Source organism: Ornithodoros turicata, chromosome 2, assembly GCF_037126465.1.
Source record: "Ornithodoros turicata isolate Travis chromosome 2, ASM3712646v1, whole genome shotgun sequence".
Taxonomy (NCBI): Eukaryota; Metazoa; Arthropoda; class Arachnida; order Ixodida; family Argasidae; genus Ornithodoros; species Ornithodoros turicata.
In genome coordinates this window covers 42409997-42426421 of record NC_088202.1, presented here as the reverse complement: position 1 = coordinate 42426421, position 16425 = coordinate 42409997, and the positions used below count along the sequence as shown (strand labels likewise).

Here is a 16425-nt window from a genome sequence, read left to right as displayed (position 1 = left end):
AAATGCTACCGCATATTGCGTCCCGTGGCTCAAGCTCAACTGGGCAGAAAGTCTACTCGGGGAGCTAACATCGACAAACGCGGAATTGCTAGCAATAACAGAAGTGCTGAAGGCTGCAGAAGGCCAGAACTTACTCAACAATGTCATCATCACGGACTCACAGGGCGCTATTTCTCGCATCAAACACCACTACGAAAGATGCTCTTCGCAGGAGAGACTCGGATGCACATAGTACAGCGTGAATCGCGGGGCACTGCGGTATCGCTACAGTGGATGCCTTCCCACAAGGGCATACCGGGCAATGACCACGCTGACTCTCTGGCAAAAGCAGCCGCGAGAACCAGGCCGAAAGTCAAAGCTCCCCCAAGCCATTTCTGCTGCTCGAAACCAATCAGGGGGTATGTGTGGACGCTGCACCCTGACAAGCGCACGAGAGACGGATCTGCACCACCACTCTGTGCTCCTGGTGACGTCTCCAGGGTCAAGGCTTCCCGCCTTCTCCGCATCCGTTCTCGCAGTGCCTACACACGGGCCCACGTCTTCAAGCTCGGCATACCCCCAGCCCTGGATGCCCAATGGGGAAACAGGAACGGAGGAGCACGTTATTATGGACTGCCCAGCCACATCGGATGCAAGACGCTGCAAGCTCTGCAGCCCACCGGCAAACCTGAATTCGAGGAGATTGTCTATCCTCGTGGCAGCCTCCATCGTCGGAAGCTCATCGAAAGAGCTCTTCTGGTCTTTTTCAAGGTCATCGACCCACAAGGGGACTATAGGAACACGCGATGCCTAGCAGCAACTAACTGTTCTTCCCTTACCCTCCCTCCCTTTCCCTCTCCCCCGAGCAAGATGCCACCGGCATAGGCAGGCAGACCGCTCGTCTACCCAACGTCACCCCCCGCTCTGTGAGATGTCGTACTGGGTCGAGCAGAGTGGCCAAAGAAAAGTCTTTGCACCGCAGATCGAGTATAGACGTCGCCTGACACTATTGCGATCGGGAGCTAACCTAATCAGGACCCCGACACGGTGATATGGTCAGTGCTCTCACCGAGTGTGCCGCTTCTTGTCACAAAACGATGCTGCCTTGATTTTGGAGTAGCTTCGAGGTTGTAGCGTTTGAACACGATGTATGGTCGTAGTGGGGTCCAGGACATCACCAAAAGATGGGATGCTCATCCGAGAATTCTCCGTCCGGGGCTGTGATGCCTTTGGGACTTTGAGGCGATGGCCGATACAGAAGAAAACTTCCGCAACTTACTGGCCGTTGAACCTCGGTTCCGGCGATCAGTCGCAGCGTTTTCTATGCTTCCTCCTCGTGGCCGATACCATCACCAACTGTCCCCTTCGCTTCTTTTTTTGGGGTTTTTCTTTCGCTTTTCTTTTTAAGCACTGTCCGTGGACGTTGTGTTGTAACAGGACACCGGCAGAGTGCCGGTGAGGCTGTGCTACACGAAAAGATGTGGCCGAACATTTGCCGAATGAGTCCTCATGACCCCCTTCGAACCGCAACTTCGCGCAAGGCGGGTCGTATCTAGTTACAGCTGCCTCGCTCGGGAAAGCCATTTCACTTTTCAGAGAAGTCAATCCTCAAACCGTCACAACGGGGGTTCAAATCCCCACACCCGCCGTGCTGTCTGAGGTTCTCCCTTGGTTTCCGGTAGACTTCCCGGACGAATGTCAGCATAGTTCCCCATGATGTCGGCCCAGGACACATACTAACCCCTGTCTCCCACTCCTCCCTGATGTCCTCTCTGTGTCTGTACACGTCGGTACGCCGCTCATAACCACAGTTACTTAGCGGCGAAAAAGAAAAAGAAGAAGAAGAACGAGGGGCGCGCAGTAGAAAACACAATTAATTCGGGACGATAGATGACTTGAAGTTCTCGTCAACAAGCATTCGGACTCGAACACTTCTGGTACACTCTACTGGAAGTGCACAAGACGCCACTCAAGGATGATGAAAAACACAGAGCTCTGCATATCTGCGGCAGTTGCTATATAAACTTAGAAGGCGTGCATGGTATCTTAATCTGAAGAACACTGATATGGCCGAATGCGTCGTGGTTCCCTGAACTTCTACAGTTGGTTCTTATTGTGACTCCATAATGCACTACCTTCGGGAATGCTCTCTTTGTTCCTACCTGGTACCTGTAAAAGCCGCCAGGAAATTGTACCCACTTGCTTTCTCACCTGATTGGCTAGTCAGAATATCACAGGAAGCCTTGGAGGAAGTATGGTAGGGGACGTAGAGTGCACCACACAATCTCCAAAAAGTGCCATCCCAAAACTAACGCGGGTCTCCACAGTATCAGTCACTGAGTATCTAAGTACCAAGTACTACTTCCAGTACATTAGTGAGCTCCTGAATTACATTACAAATTATGTACTTTGTTTATTGCACTTTTTTCTACTACTTCCCCGTCAAGTACCTAACAGGTATTCCAGATGCGTGCATCTGTGGGAGATTTTTTTTTTTTTTTCGTTCTTAACCAACTCTGTGTAAGTGTACCGGGGCAGTTAGCCCGGCTTTGTCGCGACTTACGTCCCTATTATTGCCTTTCTGTACCATCATAATCGTTAACAAAACCTCCTCAGCACGCCACACACTGGTGTAGACATTTAAGCTTTAGAACGCTCACAACCCGCTTCACGAAATGCATTGGACCGTTACATGCAGTTAAATTAAATAGCGAGTTGTAATACATCGGAAGAACTTTACGAAAACGATACGATAAAACAAGTTATCAAATCCAAGCTTGGCTACGTGATGTCACTAGCTCAAAAGAAAGAAGGTGATCGGCTTATCATGTTTTTCCGAACTGTTATCGTGAACACCTTCCCATGTACTAAAACTCCCTAATAGGGAACACGACACAGTTTGAAAGGCCAGACATGCGCACCCTCGATGCAGGGGTTCGACTGACGGAAGGCTGCGGAAGTTAAACGCTATGTAGTTGAACCAGTACTCAACGGGCCGTCTACTCGGAACGATCCAGTGACCCATAATAGCTCGGTATACCTAGAGTCACGAAATAGGGGTACAGAGTCTCGCATTCCTTTTCCACGCCGAAGCCGCCGTTCTGTGTCCGCGATTGGGCCCATTGTGTCACGTGGTTTCTCCTTACAAGAACTCACCGTTTATATTGAGTCACCTCCATCCAACACCCCTTTCCTGGGTTCCGAGCTCGCTGGACTGCGGGTTGTCCTCCACCGCAGAGAGGAGGGAAACTGGCGTTCCATTGCTAGGCAACGCAGCCGCGCCTGACTCAAGATGGCGGGCTCGCTAGTCGGCGTGGCTGAGTGTCGCTACTCTACTACCTATTTAGTAACTCTAGGTAAACCAAGTGACGAAAGTTACAGCCCCTCTTAACCTTGACAAACATGTTGACCCAAGTTTCAGGAACACATCTTCCTTGTCTCTGCCTGTGACGTTGCTAGCTCATCCGATGATCGCTACGGTTATAGAATGCTAGGTGACATGCTGTGTTTGATAACAGCACCATGTCGTCCGGATTCAATGCCCTCGCTGCTCTCACTTGGGAGGACTTCCTCAAGGCCAAAATCAGAATGTCGCCGTCTCGCTCATTGTTATTTACAAAAGCAATTGGTGAGTAAATAAAGGAAACATAATTTACGCACGCAATGAAACGTTGTGTAGTTCACATTAAGGTCACATTTACCTTAAGGACATCTGACAAGTCGACAACATGTTATTTTAAAGTGATCGGAAGCAGCACAGAGAAACGAAACAAGGGATTATAAACAAGTAGCTGCAGTACTTATAATATTTCATAAATTCGCAAAGCCAATTCAATTCAAGATGTCGTGCACCACAGTAATGATTGTTTGCTTTTCCCCAGCGGCGTTTTACGGATTTGTGACAATGGCCATAGCATTCATGGCTGGAAGCCTAACGTCCATCCTGCAGGTAATAATAATAATAATAAAGAATGCTCCTTGAGCTAGACTTTGGAGAAACCGACGCGACAGTACTATGTTTATCGCAGGCTGCAGCGACCACGACTGGTGCCTTTAACGGTGCGCTTGGTGCGATATTCTTTATTGGACTAGCTTTTCCATGGTGCGGAAAAAAGGCACGTTATGTTGGCCATACAGTGCATTGTGCTTTCATCGCAACTGTTTCATTTGCGGCTATCCTTCTTTCAGACAGCGCTCGCGTCCTTGATAGCCGGATTGACAACGTCGTTGTGGGTAGCTGCAGGAACTCTTATTTACCCAACGATGCCTCCTGTACCGCGGACAACGGTGGTCGGTTGTACCTACAACTTTACTGTCACGGAAGCTGTACCTAAGCGATACGCCTCAGGGTCAGTAGAGCTAAAGCACTTACCCAAGCAGCACAATGTACCGAAAGTCGAGTGCAATAGGGGTGGACGGTATGTGTCTTATCAGTGTTCTTTAGCTGCAAGAGCGTGTTCAAGGCCTTCCACCTACCCGTCCACCCCTATTGCACTCGACTTTCAGTACATTGTGCTGCATGGGTTGTTACACGACCGGGAAAACAATGACATGTGGAAAGCGGGGCTCGCTTGCGTTGTACTTTCCGTCTTAGCCTGATGAAGACTACGTGCTTCACTGCCTTTTGTTATTTTCATTATGTGAGTTGTGTTGTTTCCTCTTTCTCTTCGACACAGTTGAATGCCGTCACTATCACGGCTATGTAACGGTGCCAATTTTCATTTACGTGGCTTATTGCATTCTGTAAGATTTGTTGTTGGCGGAGTAGCTACATCGGCTAACCTAACAGTATAGGTAGTAAAGGTAATCGACTAACAGTATTGGTATGTATTATCATCAGCGTTCAACAAGCTGTCTCTACTGCCTATGTCATGAGTGAAGTGCAAGGGTAAAATTCATTCATGTGTTCTGTCTCTGAGTAGTAATCTGTATGTATATCCGTTTACATCGGGCCTTCCTATAAGTTCTTTGCCTGTCCCAGGAGGAAGTGTAGGAGGTGAATGAAATAACGTCTATTTTATTACTAACATAGCCCCGCAAACGTCAAAACACTTTGCAAAACGGTGCTCCAGTGCTTGGACTCACGTCGGAAAAGGTATTAGAAGTTTGACCATAAAAAAAAAGGGAAGAAAAACAAGAACTGAAAAACAGGTCACGGCGTCAATGATGTCATCATCACCCACACGAGACACCACACCAGTGGAGACCAGAGCGATCCTTTTTCATGTTTAGGAAGAGATGGAAGTTCGATGTGGCGGCCACAAGCCGCAGGAGTGGATGACAGGTGTGAAGACAGGCGACAGCCAAGACATCGCCAGCGGAGGCGCATTGCTTGTGATGGAACAGGACCCCCTTCCGGAAAATACAGCGTCGTTTGGCAAATATGGCGGCCCTCATGAATCAGGGTTGCGTAGTGGTCCCCGGTGACGGTTTACCCTCCCTTGAAGGAGCTGCGACACCTCGTCTCAAGTTATTCCGGATAAATGTAAAATGCAATTATTTGCATCGATGTGGACCTGTATTCCAAGTCTTACAGCAAAAGGGGTAACACAAGCGTAAAGAACCGGCACCGCGTTTACCGAAACTCACGCGTCTCTGACGTCACAGCGGGCGTCTCCTGCAGTGAGGAGATGAAAATCCTGGGAATATCCCTGAGGCTATGGACTGGGAAAGCCAGTTGGAAGTCACTGGAAAGCATATGCTCTGCAGTAGGTCGAACATCAAGGAAAATCAGTGTGACAACTCAGCGCCGAAGATGGCAGATACAATAGCGTTCTCTAAGGACTTGTCTTTGCTCATCATGTAGGGTCATCACGCAATAATGACAGCCACGGTTGTCCCGAAAGCAGTTATATTGCTTGTGAGGGCGTCACGCTTGTCGAAATATTGTTTGTTTCCGCTGTGTGCCGCCTGTGTCGTTATTTTTTTGGAATTTGGTCAGGAAATTATTTTCCACCTCGTTATGAACACGACAAGACTGATCGTACTGGTATCCTAAGGAACACAGCTTTTCGTTTAGTAAAATATATTTCCAAGCAGCACAATGTGCTGAAAGGGCGAGTGCATAGGAGTGGCCGGGTATATCATTGTTGTTTGCCTTCATGGGCAGCTCTGCAAAATGAAGCACCGCACTGATAAGATACCTGACAGCCACCCCTATGTATAGGGACCGTGCAGTAATGTTTCGGAGCGAAGAAAGAAGGCGCTAAGCGATCGTGCCGCAAACGAACGCCCACGAACATGCAGCGGCCGTGTTTTGATCGCAAGAGTCGTCACATTTCGTTTGCTTCCCTTGTCTTTTTTTTTTTTTTTCTGAATGGCAGTGAAGTTGGTAGTGATGAAAAGGTGACGCAGGGAGCGACCGGTGGATTAAAATTCTACCACTTTGGCGCTGTCCACATAGTGTTCGGCGCGCCACCTGGAGAAGCACACGTCATTGTGTTGCTTGATTTGTGGGAGGCACAAAGTAGTGCATGCTGCTGGAACACATATTGCATCACTTTACTTTTACAGGGGAATAATCGAACTGTACCACATTTCCTATCTGTGGGTTCCTGTTATCAGCTTCGTCGTGACCTCCTTCAGTGCAATCGCCGTAACCGTAATGACAGGTATGTGAGGCTGATTAATATAGCAAACAATTATTTAGTGAAGAAATACGAGCTTCACTAAATGTGGCACGCATAAAACGAAACGAAATGGGTCATCCTGAGCAGGTTGGGTCTCCTCCTTCGATTTTTTTGTCCCTCTTAAACGCCATTTTGTTTAAAAAAATTATCGGTACATTTTCTTTTTCTTTCAGGTCTGCGCAGCGCAAACCCTGAGCCAGAACTAGTAACACCATGCATGAGAGGATTGTACAAACGGTCTTCGAAAAAAGCTACATCTACAGAGTCTGCAGACATGGTATACGAGGTTCTGAATTTACTACGTTCGGAGTTGGGCTGCTTTGAGCCGCGCTAAAGTGATGCCAACACGTATAAACGTAACTTTGGTTACATAAGGCTTACTTTGTAGACAGGCAGATCCCCCCTGCACTAGATGCGCGCGTGGAAGGGACCGGGAATCGAGGAGGCGAATTTCAGCAGGCGCAGGCGTTGCCCGACGGCTTATACCGGCTAGCGCTTGTTTGCGTTCTCGACTGTGCCAGGTGTACCGCTTGGGCCTCATGCAACTCCCACTTCATGCGGATCTGATCCATCACATGAGTTGGAGTTATATATTAGCGAGGAGAACCTATCATACCGCCACCACGCGGCGCTTAGCGGAAACCGTCAACAGTGTGGATCGGCGCGGGCAGTTCCCTTTACATGCTTTACGTTCGGTGCGTTCCCTCTGCTTTGTGGTTTTCGGTATCAACATGGTAACAGAAAATGAACACTCTGTGAGAGGTAAGACGCTATACAGTAAGACGCTGTACAGACATACGAATTGCTATTGTGTCGTTACCAGAAATAACGCGTCCTGTTGACCGCGCGAAATTGTAACATCGTAGCGTTCGTTTGCAAGCTACTTTGAGTGCGTGAATGACGATGACCGTGGTTATTCCTCCTCTCAATGAATTTTTCGAAGCCTTTATAGCGCATTAATTCGGTACATGAAGTCCGAACGATTAAGCAAAACAACGAGTCTGGTTCTGTGATTGCCTCGCAAAATACATCGGGCAATCGTCTCAGGGATTCGTTGAACGTTTCATGCTGTCGAAGAATCTAAAAACTTATTATTCACTTTGCTGTTACTTTCATTGCCCCTTTCATTGCTCACTGTAATGGAGCTGTTGGGAACAGCAGCTTCTGGCGGCAGGTCACATTGTCGATTGTAGCGTGTGCAGTGTTCTGTGTATGTTATCCAAACGAGCACGTTGGGAACAGCAGCTTCTGGTGGCAGGTCACATTATAGATTGTAGCGTGCAGTATGCTGTGTATGTTATCCAAACGTCCGGGGTCCTGGGTGCCCCTTATTTACTTAGCCTCCACTTGACTAGTACCGGTGAAATACGTATTGAAGCACGTGTACACTTGTCCCGAATGATCCTTATCCCAAGCAGTGCAGGCTGATTACATTGAGTAACCGTACGTGAGGTGCCATCACGCGGCTACCTAGATAACACAAACAAAAAGGATGTCATGTGAGAAAAACCCATCAATACGATAAATTCTATCACAAACTTTGTGCTTTGCGGCGACTTCCTATGCAGTCATGCGCAAGAACCGGAAGACTGCACCAGTGATTTATCCGAACCCCCTACACCCCACTAACACCTCACAAATGGTCGGCAACACCCCCTAACTTTTTTAACGGTGTACACCTTACAGGGGTGCCCTTGCTATTTCAGCTTTAGACAAATGTTGGCAATGATATGCTGAGCTGCTACGACGTAACTAGAACAATGACCTCTCCCACCATTTTCTTGCAACGTCCCTCCGTACTTGGGATTCTGGATAAACCACTGGGTTGCGCGTATAGGGATTGCTTGTGTCATATGCATCCGTCGAATGCAAACCTAATACTATATTAACAATTGAAATATGGCAGTCGTCGATAAAGCCAGACCGCGGCGGGATTTGAACCATGCATCTCTCGACTGCCGATCTCTCCTTGTGTTAGGTTCGTTTGTTTGTGTGTTTCAGTCTAACTCAACAGTTACTTTCCTTTGTGTTTTCACCTGATGAAGTGCTGGTTCTGCAAGAAACCTTGTGAATATTAAAGTTCTCTTCCCAAGAGTGCTTCATTCCCTGGCCTTATTGTGGTTTTACTACTGCCGGACTGCACTGTGTCTTTTTTTTTTTACTTCATCGCCCATCGTGCTAATAGTAACAACTGAGTAACACCAGACGATATCAGGATTTCTACGAGCCGTTAGATTAGGTTAGATTAGAAGTAGAAAGAAAAAAAAAATGGAAACGTACGTCGGGCACTGGTGCGACCGCTGTTCCATGACGCTTGATGTGTGAAAGCATTGACTGATCCAAGTTATTTAAAAGATTACTTCAGCACGTATCTCCATGCAGTAGTTCGCCAGGGCACACAGCGCAGGTTGTTGGGTCTGGTTTGGTCAGCTCATCGTACCTTGTCAACGCTAAAAGGTCGATTGTCAAGTTTAGCAAGGGCGTTCTTCGGTGTTTGCCCACTAGAGTCGAAGGCAGGTGACCAGCACGTTCTCCGTGTTCCCACAATTCCGCAAGTTGAACAGTTCGGCGATCCAACGACACCTATCTTATGAAGGAATGCTGCTGCGAACGGGACGTTGAGTCACAGGCGATAGATGACGCACTCTAATGACTTTTGCATCTTCGATGGGAGGCAGTAGGTGCAGTTGGAGTCGATTCGCGCGAGGAACGAGTTATTCAGGACGTCGCCTGTTCACATGGTCTTAGAGAGGCGAATACGTAGGGAGACGAGCAAGTACTTTGCGTGAGATTGTGTGAAGTAGATTTCATGAGTAGTTCTGTTATGGTGAGCAATTCAAGCAGCCTGGTCCGCCTTCTCATTTCCACGGGTACCGCAGTGCCCTGGGATCCACTGGAAGATGATGTTGTGGCCCTTTGTTTCTCCAGAGTTGTATGCAACGATAACACTGTAGACGACCGGCGCAAGCGAGGATGTTGTCGAACCCTGCATTGCTTTGAGGCCACATTTTGAGTCAGAGAAAATAACCCATGAAGTCGGGGTTTCTTTTGACGCTATGTGCAGGCTTCCTCGATGGCGTAGAGCCCTGCAGCAGTTGATGACGTCGTGTTAGACAGACGGATCGCACTGTGCTCTCCCGAGGACGGAACGACGAATGCGCATGTCGACGACTCTTGTGGTGTGGACGCATCTGTAAATATCTGTAAGAGTTCGGAGTACTGAGCAACCACATCCCGTGCGAGCTGCATTACAACAGCCCCTGGAGTGTCCTCTTTGACTTGAGGCCTGGAGCCTCTGGTGACACTGTAGGTAGTTTCAGCGTCCAGTAGGGAATGGGAGCTGTATGCAGAGGCTTGAACTGTGGTATTTCATGGAAGTAGGGCGCCAGAGCTTCGTGAATGCTCGACCTTGATCGCCTATGAATCCAGTGGGTCAACGGGTGCTTGACATGTCGAGAGATCAAACGTGTATAATGCTTGAGGGATTCAGTCACTTGCAAAACAGATATAGGCGGCTGTCTAGCTTCAGCAGTAGCTGCGCGGTTGGAAGTTGCCCGCGAGACGCCTAGGGAGAGCTTAACACTTTTCGCTAGTGCACACTGTAGGGAAGTCTCCGAAGTTGCGCATACGCTATGAAGGACGGGTACGTGGTATGCAAGCATTTGCCGCACCAGAGAGGAATGAAGACCAAACATGGAGTGTCATGTCGTGCCCCGTCGGCACGAGCCGTTATGTATGCTGTCTTCCTTTAGTTACCGCCCTGAAATGTTCGTTGGTCATCATCGCATATTTCGTGAGCTGTTTTCCAATCCTGAGTTTGACACACCGAACTCTTTGTTGTTTCTTGTCCTTCGGGAAGGCATGAAATCTAATTCCTGGATCAGTGCAATATGTTTAGCATTAAGGAACGTCTCATCGCTACGATTGGCTTTTTTAACGTCACTCATCTTTCTGTATTTAATGTTTTGAGATAACCTGATGTTTTCCTGTGTCCATCCTTCCGTGTTCCAGCCTCAGAACGGCTTTCCATCAAGCGGAATACAGCAACAACGGTCAATTTTACCACAATCGCTAACGCTATGCAGATCTAACGCGCCATCCACACTATCCGAAGCGCCCGTAGCGCCACCCATAGGCCGTTGTCCTCGTCAACAGCACACACAAACGAAACACAAAGCCCCAAGGCCAATGAAAATAAGATAAAGCGAGAGAGAAAGAACGATGCCGTGCACGGGGTCATAGTCGTAGAGGTTTGACGTAGAACTACATGTGATGTTTAATATTTATAAGTGCTCAATGTCGCCATACCCAGCACTGGACAGCTGTTTCGACCTTATTGGGCCATCGTGGGCAGTGCGCAGGCAAGCGACGTTTGAGTGACTGGCGTCGGAACGTTACGTTGCACGTGATGTCCTCTCGTCAGGGTGAGCGACTCACCACTGAGAGCCCAGTGCAAAGCGAGTAAAATATTAAAGGAAGAAAATCAGCCGAGGCACTTTGGCTGCACGTGAAGTATTTATTTATAAGTCCTCAACGTTGCCATACCTGCACTGGGCAGCTGTTTCGGCCTTATCGGGTCATCGTCAGCAGTGCGCAGGCAGGCGACGTGTCGCCTCGCTCTCGCTCAAACGTCGCCTGCTTGCGCACTGCTGACGATGGCCCAATAAAGCTGAAACAGCTATCCAGTGCTGGGTATGGCGACGTTGAGCACTTATAAATAAGTACTCCACGTGCAGCCAAAGAGCCTCTGGCTAATTTTCTTCCTGTGATGGTTAATGCCATTTTGACTCATTCTGTAGCTATATCAACCGACGTCTACGCATAACCTTGGTGATGTAGAATCGCTGTTAGCGCAAGCAGCTTCCTTTGTCTTTCTCTGTCTAGAACGTTCTGCAGCAGTGAGTGGCGAACCTTCTTACCGTCATTACAGTCTGCTCTTTCCTGTACGACACACCACCAACAACAACATCTTTATTTTATGATCATGACTGTGGAGTTTTATCGCCACGGGCCCGTAGGGCACGTTTTCTTTCATAGCTGTATTTTCGTGTCGTATACACCGACGTAGTAAAAAAAATGTACACTTCGGTGCACTATTTCCTGTATAACTTCCGAATGAGAAATGTTTGTGTTTTATATGGCTACGGTTAGAGCTCGTCAAGACCAATCGTTTGACAACTCCCAAGCAGCAAAATGTACTGAAAGTCGAGTGCAATAGGGGTGGACGGGTAGGTGGAAGGCCTTGAACAGACTCGTGAAACTAAAGAACAATGATAAAACACATACCGTCCACCCCTATTGCACTCGACTTTCAGTACATTGTGCTGCTTGGGCTCATTCGGTTTGCTGCGACACACGGAACGTGTGCTACGCGCGGTGATTTTTGGGCGACCGTGACAACATTTGCGATAACATTCGTGACAACATTGACGATGACGCGTGTATTATCACATGGAACTTTTACCTGTTATCTAGACAACGCCATCTCATTCATATCTATGCGTCGAATAGTTTCGAAATGTGAGTTTTAAATTACTTCCAATTTCGTGGCGCAGCCGCGCCGGTCTTAACGCCCCATACGTACAGCAAAGAAAGACGTAGTTCTACTTCAATAAGGTAGTCGTCAAGAAAGCCCCATGACGGGATTCGTACCTCAATTTCTTAATTGCCGGTTAAGTGTGCCATCTAGTACACTACGCTGAAACAACTTTCCAACGACCTTGCCATGTAGCCTTTCTTTCCTTCTCTTGTTGAAAAGGACGTGAGACACTATAAAGCCACAGCTATAAAGTCACTTTCGTTCTGCTTTCTAGGTGCAGAAATCGAGTCACAGGGACACCACAAAGGAATTACAAAATGGCTACAGCAACTGTACTCCGACTGAAAATGAACCTGAAAACAACTCAGAAACGTTATCCACAAATGTGTCAACGTACCTGTGAATATGCTGCTGCCCTCACGATGGGGTTTCATATACCAATAAAGATGTTAATCGGAGTCACTGACAGTGTCAGATACTCTTCTCTGCTAAAACCCTGAAAGCAAGACGGGGTCCAGCCGTGCTATGTTGTGCACTATAAAGGATGTTGCTAGCAGCCTCTTGTGCACCTCTAACGATGGGGACTTCAAGTTTGTTGTCTGCAGTGTTCTCTTCCGCACGCGTAGGATTGTTGTGGCTAGTGTATACATCGCCCCCTCTGTTCGCATCTCAGAAGATAGTGTGAGGGAGTTCGTCCAGTGACTTCCTTCCAGTTTTATCATGTGTGGCGACTTCAACGCGCACGGCGACAGCTGGGAAGTCAACATGCCGATTCCAGTGGGCGACTACTTCAACGCTGTATCGAACATTCCAGCACGGTTGTCCTAAATGACAGCTCACTGGACTCACATGCACTGGAGGATTTAGATTTAGATACATTAGGAAGTGATCACGTGCCTTCACCCATCTCTCACTCCCCAATGGTTGTCGGATCGCGACAAGAAAGAGTGACAGACTGGAACGTATTCAAAACCAGGACAGAGGAGCCTCTGCAAAATGTCGCTACTTTCGACTATTTCAACGACGCGCTCTCATCTAGCATTCCAGCTGCAGCAAAAAAGGTACCGTGCCCGATCAAATATCGCAGCGTAGATGTTGAGTTCGAAAGGCAGCAGACAATACGTCGTCGGGCGGAAAGAAGTATCCGGTGATCGGGCTGCCTTGACGTTTATCACGAGGTTTGCAGGTTACGATCACTAATTCGCATTCACCTTCAACGTCTGGCCAAGCAGAGATGGAGAGCAGTCTGTTCTACATTATCTCCATACACACCTACGGGGCATGCTTGGAGGATCATCAAGGGTTTAAGCTCCCCGGCTGGGCAAGTGAAACCGTTTGGAGCAGTGGCCGTTCATCAGCGCACGACCGAAAAATCCATTGGGGGAAGATTTTTGTTGGCTTTTTATCAGGCCCTCGGATGCGTCATGCACAACATCCCACAGGGCCTTGACACAAGCCGTAGGGCGGTTTATTTTAAGCTGCCGGCTGAAGCCCAGATATGGACAGTGACTTCACTGTACAAGAATTGGACGCTGCCCTCCGCCTATCTACGAAGCGTTCACCTCCATGGCCTGACGGGGTCTCATACAAAGCTATATAGCCACCTTGGGGTCGTCGTCGCGCGCTGTACTCTTGAGCCTGATCAACGACTCTTGGAGGCATGGTTTTGTCCCTCCGTCATTGAAGACGTCGCAAGTTGAACGAATTCCGAAGCCTGGAAAATCACCTCGAGAATTGACGTCGTTTCGGCCCATCAGCCTTACAAGCTGCTTATGTAAGATCACGGAAAGGCTTATCCTACACCAAATAGAGTGTTTCTTGGAGTATCGGCGTCTGCTGCCTCCTGAAATGGCAGCTTTCAGAAAGACACGGATAGACTCGATAGACCGCATCATAAACATGGTCACTCACATAGAAGAAGCTCGATCTCGCGGTAAGCTTACAGCGGCTGTTATTTATTTTTATTTTTATTTTTATTTTATATTTGACATAAAGATTGCATACAACGAGCTACAAGCATGTCCCACAGTAACCTGTAAAATTTCAACATCACTGGCCGTGCTCTTCGCTGGATTTCTGAACTTCTTATTGGTCTTTCATGAGAACAACAGAAGGCGGAGCTTTTGCTGGAAAACCCTTTAATTTCGCGAGCCCTTATTTTCGCGAATTTCGCGAATCGAGAAAATTCGCGAACTTCAAGGGCACGCGAAAATTTCAGAACAGCGAAGGAGGAGCTCGAGGTGCTCGAGAAATTTAGTGGTCACGATTCCTGTTGCTCAATTCGCGAAAATTTAGGGTTTCGAAATCAAAGGGTTTTACAGTATCAGCCCGTGTATACCACAGGGGAGCGTACTCACTCCTTTACTGTTCAATATTGTCATGGCTGCCCTGCCTAGTCTGTTGCCCCAAGGGGTATTTATTAGTCTTTACGCCGGACGACATCTGCATATGGTCATCGGGAAAGCAGTGGCCTGCTTTACAGCTTCGCCTACAGACTAGCTTGGCCGCGTAGTGTACCTCTTCCTTGAGAGAGGCATGGACCTGTCTTCAGAAAAGACTGTGATGTTGCCTTTTAGCGTGGCCATTTTAAGAGATTTCAACAACATATTTGTCATTATCAGGTACGTCGTGTACCATCACCGCTTTCTCGGTATTACCGTCGACCGGAGTTTATCGCAGGTAGTAGAGGTGCGCTATCTAAAAGCAATACCTGAGAGTCGTCTTAATGTTCTGCGTTACTTATGCGGTTTTCGGCGGGCGGGGGGGGGGGGGGAGGGGAGCACGTCTCAGCAGGCAATGCTGAGGATTCATGGATCTTTTATAAGTCAGATGGTGGCTCATCACATTGTCCTGCGTCACAACGTCCCTTTTACCATAAAGAAAGTCTTCAGATTGTTCATCCTAGCAAAGAGCGTTAAACTCTGTCTTGGCCTTCCTCGAGCGTCGTCAAATGCCTTAGCCATGGCAGTAGCACGGGAACTACCTGTATCATCTCTCAGGATGCAAGAAACGTTCCTCCACTACGAGCAGTTGGCAACGCGCCACCATCGCCATCCTCAGCTTCCTTCACACTCTTCCTTCACCCGAGCTATCCAGTGTTGCGGCAGAGCCAGACATCGGAAACATACCCCCCCCCCCCCCGGGATTAGCTGCACCTGCCATTAGCCAGCGCCACTTCTGAAGCTTCCGACCTTCAGATCGTTTCGAAAGGATTGGCCACCTGTTTTCCCTGTGGACTGTTAGGTTTGTACTGTCGAGACCTTGGGCGCGTGCATCGAAAGCCTCCGCGCCACCGACGACGAAGTACTCTGGTAACACAAAGGAGCTCGCGTATGTGCTCGGGGTCTTTGACCACTTCTTCCTTGACCATCCCGATCTTTCCTGGTCCGCTGGGCCATTTCTCTGCTATTAAATCATTTATTCTTCTCGCTCTTGATTGGCGTGCCCTTGCGTATTCGTCGCCTCGGCTACTACGCTACCACAGCAAACCTCGGCGAGGTTCGCTACAACTGGTGGCAGCGGTGGGACACGGAGCCAACATGGTCCTTGAAACGTCATCGTAACCCGAACGCCAACATGGTCCTCGAATCGTCAACGTGGACCTGGGTTACGGAACCAACGTGGTCCTGAAAAGTCTCGGAAGACTTGCAAGTCAGCGTGCTTCGTGCAGCTCTGTTGGAAGCGTCATCGACTTGCCTGAGGCCTGTGACGGACTGGATTCTGTTCTTCGGCCGTTGATTTTCGCGACAAGAAAAATTGTACATGCTAGTGAAGTGTTTCCTGGCTGTGCTACAGTATGTTGCCCACTTCCTTTCGGCAACGCGAGGACAAAGTGTTTCTTGGACGAGCGACACAAGGACAGACAGCACAAACACAGCGTCAAACATCAACTGACGTTTATTACCTAGACAACCCTACCGAGGCTGGCCCCTAAATTCTTCCGAGGGGAGGTGACCTCATTCTCTCTAGGGGTGAGAGCCTTTCTGCTCACATTTTTGGCTGTCTCACCTTGCGTTCGGCCAGAATATGTTTCAGAACCAACGCGCTCTACTAGTCTGCCATTGTTTCCGTGGCCGAATTGATCATTGGCGCTCGGCTGGCAATCGAGAGATGCGTAGTTCAAATTCCGCTGATGTCTGACTTTTTCGATTACTGTCATATTTCAATTGTTTCCGAAAGACGGGAAACTTACTGTCGACGAGAATCCGTCTATGCCTATTTGGAGACAGGTGAAGCAGGACACGTTGTTTACAGCAGATTTTGTTGACGACTGGTTCA

The 16425-nt window shown here is 48.4% G+C and overlaps 1 protein-coding gene across 1 annotated transcript in view; it reads left to right on the top strand.

Annotated features, from left to right (window-relative positions):
* The window catches only part of LOC135383393 (sodium-coupled monocarboxylate transporter 2-like), a 52646-nt gene extending 40046 nt beyond the window's left edge, over positions 1-12600 (top strand). The window contains exons 11-17 of the mRNA XM_064612867.1: positions 3498-3607; positions 3861-3928; positions 4008-4094; positions 4168-4328; positions 6493-6590; positions 6782-6885; positions 12422-12600. Of these exons, the coding sequence (XP_064468937.1) occupies positions 3498-3607; positions 3861-3928; positions 4008-4094; positions 4168-4328; positions 6493-6590; positions 6782-6885; positions 12422-12550 (757 nt within the window). The 3' untranslated portion in view covers positions 12551-12600. The remainder of the gene's footprint in view (positions 1-3497; positions 3608-3860; positions 3929-4007; positions 4095-4167; positions 4329-6492; positions 6591-6781; positions 6886-12421) is intronic.
* The last annotated feature ends 3825 nt before the right edge of the window (positions 12601-16425 follow it).